This window comes from Lolium perenne, chromosome 1 (genome assembly GCF_019359855.2).
Source record: "Lolium perenne isolate Kyuss_39 chromosome 1, Kyuss_2.0, whole genome shotgun sequence".
In the NCBI taxonomy this organism is placed as follows: domain Eukaryota; kingdom Viridiplantae; phylum Streptophyta; class Magnoliopsida; order Poales; family Poaceae; genus Lolium; species Lolium perenne.
The window spans coordinates 231,948,490-231,959,424 of NC_067244.2; the positions used below are offsets into that span (position 1 = coordinate 231,948,490).

General features: G+C 43.2%; 1 protein-coding gene across 1 annotated transcript; it reads right to left on the minus strand.

The window, feature by feature from the left end:
* Nucleotides 1–6,404: 6,404 nt before the first annotated feature.
* LOC127326299 (protein LIKE COV 1) lies at nucleotides 6,405–10,191 on the minus strand. Its single transcript, XM_051353160.2, has 7 exons — nucleotides 9,878–10,191; nucleotides 9,122–9,174; nucleotides 8,232–8,341; nucleotides 7,737–7,904; nucleotides 7,567–7,664; nucleotides 6,941–7,067; nucleotides 6,405–6,853 (listed from the first exon to the last, which is right to left on the minus strand). Exons 1-7 carry the CDS (start codon nucleotides 10,058–10,060, stop codon nucleotides 6,756–6,758), a joined length of 837 nt encoding a protein of 278 aa, XP_051209120.1. The 5' UTR covers nucleotides 10,061–10,191; the 3' UTR covers nucleotides 6,405–6,755.
* Nucleotides 10,192–10,935: the final 744 nt, after the last annotated feature.

Here is a 10,935-nt window from a genome sequence, read left to right on the forward strand (position 1 = left end):
GTGTTGGCGTTGCACCTCGGTAGCAAAGTCAATGAATACTTGTTGAGTCTCATCTTTCGTCTTGAGAAAGTAGACCCAAGTGTATCTTGAGTAGTCATCGACAATCACCAAGCAATGTTTCTTCGCACCAAGACTTGCATGAGTAACGGGACCAAAGAGATCCACATGAAGGAGCTCCAAGATCCTCTTGGAAGAGATGATGGTCTTGCTTGGATGCGGAGAGTCATGCATTTTGCCTTCAACACAAGCCCTACAAACACGATCTTTGGCAAAAGACACATTTTCCATTAGTCCCACAATATGGTTCCCCTTGTGAAGACTTTGCAAAGTTCTCATGTTGACATGGGCTAGGTGGCGATGCCACAACCAACCCACGTCCGCCTTTCCGAATAGGCACATCGCACTTGACGTGGTGGTCCCCGAAAAGTCCACCACATACAAGTTGTGTTCGCGATACCCAACGAATGCGACTTTTAGAGTCTTGCTCCACAAGAGGACCACAATATCATTATCAATAAAGACGGCGAAACCCATCTTGCCAAGGGCGGAAACGGAAAGCAAATTGTAACCAAGGGTTTTGACAAGCATGACATCCACAAGAGTAATGTTGTGTGCAACCACAACCTTGCCAAAACCCAATACCTCGGATGTAGAATTATCGCCAAAGGAGACGGTGATATCATTTATGTTAGGCCTCAACTCCTTGACGAGGTTCTTGCCGCCGGTCATATGACTTGTACATCCACTATCAAGTACCCATTTTGAACCTCCGGCGGCATAGTCCTACATGAGATCAATTCTTGGATTTAGGTACCCATTTTTCAATGGGTCCTCTTTTGTTAGCAACAAGGGTCTTTGGGACCCAAATAGACCAAGCAACATAACCATCATAAGGGCCAACATATTTAGCATAGACATCACCATAATAATCTTTGAAGAGAACATAGTGAGGGTTATCTATTCCCGCACCATCATCATTAACGGTGTTGCCCTTTCGGGGTTCACCATTAGCTTTCTCATGTGCGGGCTTGGTCTTTTTCTTGTTTGCCTTTTTAGCCTTGGAATTAAAACCAAGTCCCTCCTTCCCATTGTTTGACCTTTGCTTACTCAAAAGATCATCCAAAGAAAGTTTACTTTGGGGAGAGGAGGTCCTAGCAAGTTCATCTTTCAACCTAGCATTTTCCTCAATAACATTTGCATGATCACATGAAGGAGTAGAGGAGCTAGGTACATCATATGAGGCAAGCCTAATTTGAAGTTGCTCATAAGACTTGGATAAGAGAGTGTATTCACTCTTCAAAGCTTTGTGAGCTTTGTCTAGTTCATCTAGATCTTTCACAAGTTTCTCATGATCAACCTCAAATTGAGCCTTTTCCTTTTTAAGCACTTTAGACTTAGCCCTAGCAAGATCTCTAGCTTTTGTGAGCTTGTTAATTTTATCTTGAGGCTCTTCAAGAGTTTCTAGCCTCTCCTCAAGAGAAGCTATAGTTTCTTGACTTTCCTCAAGAGCATTTTTAAGAGCATGGATTTCAAGAGAGTCTTCTCTCTCTATTTGACCCTTTTTCTCAAGCATATCACTTTGTTGAGCTATACGAACCATGAGGCTAGAAACATGCTTCTTAGTGTTACCTTGTAGGTTAAGAATGAAATCATCAAACTCTAGCATTTCTTGTTTCACTTTTAGACTAGCATCATCAACCCCTAGATCACTAGATAAGTTAGGCATAGAGGGGTTAGGGGATGATACCTCGGAGGATTTAGCCATAAGGCAACTTTCTTCCTCCACATGAATGACCTCATTGGGAGATTCACTTGGTGATGAAGAGTTGGTGGAGAGGGAGGCAAGAGCGACCAATCCATTAGAGGTAGCATCTTCTTCATCATCAACATCATCATCTCCGGAGGTATACTCTTCTTGAGTCGATAGCACAATAGGTGTGTCCATGGAGGACCTTGCCATGAAGCAATGTGCATTCTTGATATGAGGGTTCTCATTGGGAGATTCAAAGAGAGGTGAAGAGGGTGTGTTGGTGGTGACGATGGCGGCCAATTCCTTTGAGCTTTCTTCATCTTCATCACCACTAGAACTTTCAACTTCATCGGAAGAATATTCCTCCCTTGTTACTAGCACAACTCTTGAGGGCCTCTTGCCCTTCTTGGTCTTGTTGTTGTAGAACTTCTTGTTGAGGGGCTTTGAATATTTGCCCTTTGAATCTTTGCTCTTGTCCTTGGGAATGAGCCTCCCATTATGAAGCTCTCTATTCTCATAGGGGCATTCGGCAATAAAGTGGCGCTTGTCATCACAATTGTAGCAAGATCTTGTCTTTGGACCAAAGCTAGTGAACCCACTTTTGTTGTTCCTCTTGATGTTGTCTTCCTTGGCCTTGGAGGGATCAATCCAAAACGACTTTGCATGGAAGGCCATGTGGTCATGGTAGTGGCATTGCAAATCTTCCGGATAGGTCATGCTCCAAGATGCCCTATAAGATTCTTGAGGAATCACTTCATCGACGGAGTTGGCCACCAAGGCAAGGTTGGAACCTTTTGCCATCCCAAGAGCACGATTGCGAGAATCATGAGAGGCTTCCTCAAGCACCTTGAGAGCTTGCATCTCGTGCACGACTTGTTGAGAGGTGAGAGAGGAATAGCATTCCCTCCCCACAAGAGTCTTGACATCAATGAGTACAAATGGCATCATGCATTCAATGTACTTCTCCTTGATCCAAGAGTCATTTATGTGGGTGGCACCAATAAGCCGGAAGGCATCGGCAACGGTGAGAAGTCTTCCATACATGTCCTCATGATCTTCATCCGGTAGCCTCAAGAACCCTTCGGCTTTATTCTTGAGAGCATTATACTTGTTCCTCCTTGTGCTCTCACTTCCAATGCAACTAGCGGTCAAACCATCCCAAGCTTCCTTGGCGGTGGTGTAGTTCCGGACACGATGCAATTCCTTCGTCCCCACACTAGATTGAATCATGTGCAAGGCGGTGTTGTTGAGTTGACTATCAACCGCTTCTCTTCTAGTCAAATTGTCGGGGTTGTATGGCTTGAAGCCCACCATGATTATTCTCCATAATTCATTGGAGGCACTACAAACATGAGAGCGGAACTCAAATTGCCAAGTATCGAAATTTTCAATAGAAAACTTAGGTGGGTCGCCCCGAATGTTCAAATGGGGATGGGGAACCGGTATATCGGGTGATTGGAAAGGTGGAGGTACTCGATTGTAGCTCTCACTCCCATTGGTTCCCCTAGGAGATGCAATGGGAGATTTGATAGTGTTTAAGTTATCACCTTCCACGGGTTTGGTAGATGAGGGTAGGTCCGAAGCCTCTCCCTTATCTAACGCACTCGTGTCTTTTACCTCTACACTAGGAGCCTTGGGAAGGGCCGGAGCCAAAAGCTCGGCAATCATCTTTTTCATGCTTTCCATTTGGGCTTCCATGGAGGACTTCAACGAATTGAAGTCTTCCACGGAGACCATCTTGGCGGCCCCTTCCGAGGACTCCTCGTCCGGCATACTCTTAGGCGGTTAAGCCCGAAATAAGAGCCGAGGCTCTGATACCAATTGAAAGGATCGTATGCCGCACCTAGAGGGGGGGGGGGTGAATAGGTGCTAACCAATTTTTAGTTCTTTTTCAATTTAGGCTTGACACAAAGGGTAAATTCTCTAGATATGCAACTAAGTGAATTTACCTATATGACAAGGCTAACAACTAAGCAAGATATATCTAAGCAATATATAGAGAATAGGATAGAGGTAACCGAGAGTGGAGCACGCGATGACACGGAGATGATTCCCGTAGTTCCCTTCCTTTGCAAGAAGGTACGTCTACGTTTGGAGGAGTGTGGTTGCTACGAAAGCCAAACCAACAGCCACGAAGGCTTCACTCAGATCTCCGGTGAGCAACGCCACGAAGGCCTAGCCCACTTCCACTAAGGGATTTCCTCGAGGCGGAAACCGGGCCTTTACAAGGTTCTTGGGGCACACATCCACAACCAAATTGGAGGCTCCCAAATCTGTTACAACACAACAATCAACAACAATACATCAACACAAATCAACTAGGGAACCAAATAGGAACACTAGCATGAGATCCCTCAAACAAGAGAGGGGGAAATGAAGAACGCTTCGGTGAGGATGTAGATCGGTGTCTTCTCCTTCGAATCTCCAAAGATCAAGGGCTTTGGTTGGGGGAGGAAGGAGATCTTGCAAATCTTGACTTTCTTTGAGGTGGCTCTAATGGAGGTGGCTTGGCAGATTTCTTGGATAATGATTGAGCAAGCAACCAAGGAAGAAGAAGGGGGGTATTTATACCCCCTCTCGAAAATGAGCCGTTGCTGCTTCCGGAGGGCCGGATAATCCGGCCTAAGTAAGGGCCGGATAATCCGCCCCGGATAATCCGGCCTTCGGGACAAAACCATGACATTGTCCGGCCAAAAGTCCGGCCCATGTACTGGGCCACATTTCTTCCAGTCCTTAGCCAAAAACGAGGGGGCCGGATATTTCCAAAATATCCGGCCCTGGTACAATACCGGGACATTATCCGGGCAAATGTCCGGCCCCCATACTGAGCTGCAAAACCTCGACGACTTAGCCAAAAACAGGGGGCCGGATATTTCAACAATATCCGGCCCGGATTATCCGGCCTGGCCAACTTTTTCTGAATTCTTTTGACAGACGATCAAATCCAACACACATGAATAAATATCTATGCAATCCCTGTACCACTTAAACAAACATAAGTGTATCATATATATTGACATCAAACACACAAAACATAATGTGAGAGATGTTCTTTCAATTAGCCATCAGAGACCTTTTCTATGCCGCCACTATCATCACCTTGGGATATGGTGAAAGACCCCTTTTTGGGTGGCCCCTTGGCTCAAGGGTTTGAAACCTAAAGATATTGCCCCGTTAATCTACAAAAAATTGTATGAGGAGGAAGTGGTGTGTGAAGAAAGCCCTTCGCAACAACTAATGGATCTCAAAGATTAACATGGAAGCGGATATCTCTCTCAAGCACATTCACCAATACATCTCCATTTGGATGCAACTTAGGACCATCAACCTTCTTGAGGGAGTTCCACATGGTATATCTTGGAACCTCACCGATGACGGTCAATAGTCCTCTAAATCCGTTTACAAAGCTCAATTCTATGAAAAAACCGCATCGCCCGCTACTGCTAAGGTTTGGAAGATTTGGGCACCTCCCAAAGAGAAGTTATTTGCATGGCTTTTGGATCGCCGACCGCTTGAAAAAAAAGAGGGTGGCTAAATTGTGAGGTTTGCCTACTTTGCAAGAGGGTAATGGAGTTCGGGAATCAACTTTTTGCCAATTGCCGCTTCACCATTCGTCTTTGGGGGCTTGTCAAGGATTGGCTTGGGCTTCACTCTATTGACCTATAACCAAGGAAAAATATAGCGCGCTAAATAAAACAGCGTGGCCTTCCAAAATATGCTATGAAGATTATAACGTGCTAATAGCATGCTATTTTACAAAATAGTGTTTCACAGAAAGTTAAAAAAAAACAAATATAGTATGCATACTAAGGATTTCAGCAGCTCAAAAATTATCCACGTCACAACGATCAACAAATCAAATTGACAAAATCCTGATGGCACTGAAAGACAAAGATTTGTCAGCCCAACAAGTAGACAAGTAGATAACTAATTAACCTGCCAACATGCAAATAATTAATGAGCCAACTACATAGCAGGAGTGGTAATTAATAAAAATGAGATGAAATAGATGGGTAATGCATGCGGTCATCATCTAATTCAGAAGAAGAACCGCATATTGCAGCTCATCACAATGAAAAACTAGAAGCAACTTCTTCTTCTTAGGCAGATTGCATCAACAGCTTTTACTCGCTGTGATGTTGATTCTTCTTCTTCTTCAACATGTACCCATTGTGTAAGGAGGAGTGAGAATTGTCGATGTGCTTATGTGGTTTCCAACGGGTTGAATAGCTACGGTTAGAATGGGGATTTCAGAAGCTAGTGGGCCAAAAGATCTAAAATAGCTAGTCGGCTGCTCAATTTCCCTGTAAAAAATAGCGTCGGTATAACGCTACGAAAAATAGCACGCATAGCGCCACTAATAACGTGATTAGCGCCTTAGCGAGCCAAATATGCGTAGCGTAGCGTTCACTCTCCAAATACGCTATAGCGCTACTATAATGCCGAAATAGCGCGCTATTTTTGTTGTTGCCTATAACCTTGGTAAACGATCTCAATGCACCAATAGTGGGTATCTATGACTAACCGCAAGAATTTAGCCTCCATCACTCTCCTCATCTCTTGGAAATTTTGGAACGAAAGAAATGCACGAGTCTTCAATAATTAGCAAGCTCCTCCTCCGGTCATACTGAGAGAAAGTGATCTTGTCCAACAATTCAACATAACGCACCTCAAACATTTTCTTCGCAGTAACACCTCAGACATAGTTGTTGATACCAAAAGCAAGTGCACTCAGAAAGCTAGAAGAAAACAACTAGACAATAGTAAGAAAATTACAAATATAACTACGAAGCATATGAGGTGGTACAAGGAACAAGCCATTCTACAAATTTCATCAGATCAGCAACACGTGTCATCACCTATTTCTACTTAATTACATATCCTGTGATCCTCGAGCCTGACAAGTTGCTAATACATTGTGCTCAAGGATCTTGTTCGCCACACTTGTGTTGTCTGTGTGGAACTCTTACTTGTCATAGATGACCAGGTACGCAGGGAGTTCGTCTCAGCTTCTGCTCGCTCCGCTGCGGTCTGTGTGGATTGTATGAGGATCCAGGGTTGACAAAATCTGGGGCATGGACATACCACCAGATACAACAATCTCTGCAAAACAGTGCATATATGTTGCATCATTCCACATGTTCAAGTAGATTATCAAATGAGATACCGAGAGGAGAGTTCGTGACTTACCAATGCCTTCACGCACAGAAAGATTTGGCCTGATGACATCCTTTGAGTTCACCATGAAGATGTCACCAATATAAAGATGGTTGGTCGGTACATAGACACAGTAAAGTTCCTCTTGACCAGCATAGCTCTGTTACAAGATAATGATGGGACCAATATTCAGACAGGGTAAAACTATATGGTAATCAGAAGAAATAACAGAAAGGTTAAAATAAAATCATATGTCATCGTTTGGGTATTTTGTAAGTATTCTTTCTATCCTGCACATGGTGAGCCAGTTATTTTTTGCTTATTTCACCCAATAATAAGTACAATTGAATTTCAACCTTCAACCATGCAAGTGCTCAAACCATGACAAAGACTGCAAGGTAGCATGGTTAGAATAGAATAGATAAAATAAAATCATATGCCAACATTTTGAGTACTTTACAAGTAGTGATTAATACCCAATACATTGTAGAAGAGATACACTTTTGTTAATTTCATATTTCACCCAATAATCAGTACAATAATTTCATCGCTCCACCGCGCAAGGATTCAAGCCAGTAACTATGATTAAAGGGTAGCATAACTACAGTATGTGCATAAAATAAATAGCATTAAGCATAAAAGATGTTAGCCTTGCACACCTGGAGAGAGACTGATGAGGTGATGAATCCAAATGCATATTCTCCAACACGAGGATGTCTTATGATGACTGCTTCCTTGAATGCCTGTTTGTTCTGATCTGTACAAACAACAATTCAATAAGAACCCAAGTTACTTCGCAAGTTGAATATATGGATAACTGTGAATTTACCTGGTGATATTGCGGCACTTATTTGCTTGGATGCATTGTAGATATGGCGCACAAGTGGCATGCGCTTAATGATCCATTCACCAAGGCCGAGGACAGATGCTCCAACCCAAGATGACATGAAGACTCCAACGAAAAATATGAACGTAACAGAGGTGATGAAGCCAAGACCTGCAGATTCAAAAGAGCAGAAATATTATTGATTTCAACTACCCAATTTCAAGCCAAGTTCCTCACATCTTGACAGAAATTTAAAAATCTAATGCCACAGGATAAACTATAAATTAAAATAAGTTATGCACCAAAAGGTTCAGCATATAAATTATGCAGACTATCTTATACGCAACAACATAATAGTGCAGTATAATATATAGGTAATAACGCTACAGGATCAAGCCCCAAACTGGTCACCGAATGAAGGAAGAAATTACAACCTAATGGCGGACCATTCAAGAATTTGATATTTCTATAAAAAACAAGCTGGAATAGTTTACATACCAAAAATATTGATTCCAAGTTGTGCATAGATTGGAGAGAAGAATCCATCAACAAAATGAATGAACCACCAGGTGAAGTAGAATGTTATCGCTATTGGGAAGAGAATTACACTGGCAGAGTCCCAGAAAAGAAAGGACAGCACAAAAGCATCAGTGCATGTATGAAAAAAAGATTTGATATAAGATCGTTGCCAAACAATTCCACATGAGTATCGAGCGTGAAAAATCCTCAGGTGAAGGACAGCTGGTAATGGTTGGTCGGCTAATTGGTTATTGCAGAATAAACAATGCAACTTTGAGTGATATCTATTATGTTCAAGCTGTATTTGTGATGCCTGAATGGGTGCCTTTAAACAATGCCAGACTTCAGAAAAAAGAACGGAAATATATTTTACAGGACAACTGGACTAGATAACAACGGGGAACATGATTGTCTGAATGCAGAAGTTAACTGAAAACAGGCTTCCAAAACTCAGTGTTAATAGTAGCTTCTCGGCTAAGAAACTAGCAGTCATGCTATTGGAAAAATATGGTACTCGGTAACATATTTCCTCTGGATTCATGCTCCATCATATTTCTTGGATAAACACAGATGGATATATCAGTTAAGTGAAAATTCGTAAGAAAAAATGTACAAGCATGCATCAAGCATGGCCTGTAATCAAAGAATGGACACCCCACTGACCACTGAGACGCTATCCGTACTAACTAGCTATACTCCTAGCAGCCTGATGACATAACCTACCTAAATTATTTCCTACAGCATAAAAGAGCACTGAAAGTGAATGCTGGTAGATCATACAGATCTACTATCTGTTAGTTTGACCTCTTCAGTTCACATCTCAACACATACTGCAATTAAGGATTTATTGTAGTAGTGGAAAGACTTACCATCCAGTCATGAATTTCTTTGAGGCCCAGCTGCGGACCACCTTATGGAAAGCCTGCATTGCAGAAAAGAGGACGGAAAAAATTAATTCTGGGTTGTTCAAACATCTAACCTGATAAATGCAAAGAAAGCTAGTACCAAATCTCGAGAGCATGCTTTTTGTACAAGGGAAGTATCGAAAAGGAAAAGCAGCAACGAGGAAGAATAAAGAACATCAGCATTCTACTTTCATCCTTTTCAAATAATATGATTGGTTTGAATTTTTCGTCAGCACGGCAAGCACCCTACGCAGATTAGCAATGGTTTAAGGTTCTCACACGAAAGAGAACATCCATGTATTATATGGTGCCTTCTGTTTGGAGATTGTAACATCATAATTTGTTCCTTGCAGAAAACTAGATGAGGACATTTCTTCGCAAGTTTCATTTCTAAGGACATACAAATATTGCACTCAAACGCACAAATAAAGTGAGTTCGTCACTGAATTAATCATCCTAGAGTAGACTTCAGCGCATCAAACACTCGCCTAACATCAACATCAGCAGCCCTACGAACTGCACAAACGTTGGCAAAAACTGCTTGCCCGAACCTACTTTTCCCACAACCAAGCAAATTCTACAATAAACTGCGAGTGCTACGGAAAGAGCAACATAATCGCATAGTAATTTCAAATCAGCATAACAACGGAACCAGAACTGTAGCTGGATGTCTGAGAAAACCCTAGGGGGAACAATAACAGTACGACGAGAAAGGCGAACCTCACGGCTGGAGGAGGAGAGCGCGGCGGAGGCGGACGACGAGGCGGTCCTGTCCACGTCGTCGTCGCCGGTGGGCGAGCCTCCGCTGCCGCTGCCGCCGGAGACGGGGATGAGGAGCTCCAGGTCGCGGTCCCGGCCGCCCATGGGGCTGAGGCTCCGCGCGGACTTGTCGTCGCCCATCATCGGAGGTCTCCCTGCCGGACGGCTCGGGTCGTCGCGGCCGACCGACCGATCGCCGTGGAATTGGGGGCACGGGCTCGGCACGGGAGAGGGAGGGAGGGAGACGAGACTTTTTCTTCTTCTTGTTTTCTTTTCTTTTCGCGTGTCCTTTCCTTTTCGTGTTTAATTCCGTTATTAAGAGATGTGAGCTGGCGAGCCGCTCGACGCCCCACGTACGTGTGAGATGAGGTGGCGTGGATTAGAGGTTTCTTATCCACGGTGTGTTGTGTAACGTCTCTTGTTTATTTTCTTCCTGAGAGAACTCGTCGGTCGTCGCTTCTGTGCGTTTAAAAATTGTATAAGCCGGTAAATCCAACATCGTGAAATATAATTGTCCGCGTAAGACCCTTGTGTCTAAAAATGAAATGAGAGGCGCCCAATGTTCTTAGGAGATGTTTGGTTTCTAGCCATAATTTATTAAGCTGAAGTTTAGCGGAGTTTGCTATATGTATGTCCGGAGCTCATTTTCTACATATTTCTGGCGTGACTAAATTATTGAGGAATGAATCCACCGCCCTGTGTTGCCATGGATTGGCGAATGAACTGTGTCCCTCCAATAGATGCCAACCAAACAGAAGTCCAAGGGCACTGAGGTACCAAAATTTTGGTAAGGCCATCATTGGCCACAAAACAAACATATCTTTATAGTTTACCGCACTTTATTATCTATAAAGCCTATTTGTTGTAGAGTGAAGTCTTTGCCGACCTTTATCACATCGTGCAATTTTCAATTTCTCAGCCAAGTTACTATGCTTGTCACTTGCCAATGCGCAGGAGAAAGTGTGGCTAAAACCATACAACACTTAGTGTACGCGAGACAATGGTACTAGAAGATATGG

Bases quoted from the DNA above. Each gene is read 5' to 3' on its own strand.
- LOC127326299 (XM_051353160.2), bottom strand. From the start codon at position 10,060: ATGATGGGCGACGACAAGTCCGCGCGGAGCCTCAGCCCCATGGGCGGC. The intron at 9,175-9,877 runs GTTCGCCTTTCT...TCTGCAATGCAG, and splicing joins TCTCCTCCTCCAGCCGTGAG to GCTTTCCATAAGGTGGTCCG. The intron at 7,905-8,231 runs GTATGTAAACTA...TTGAATCTGCAG, and splicing joins ACTTGGAATCAATATTTTTG to GTCTTGGCTTCATCACCTCT.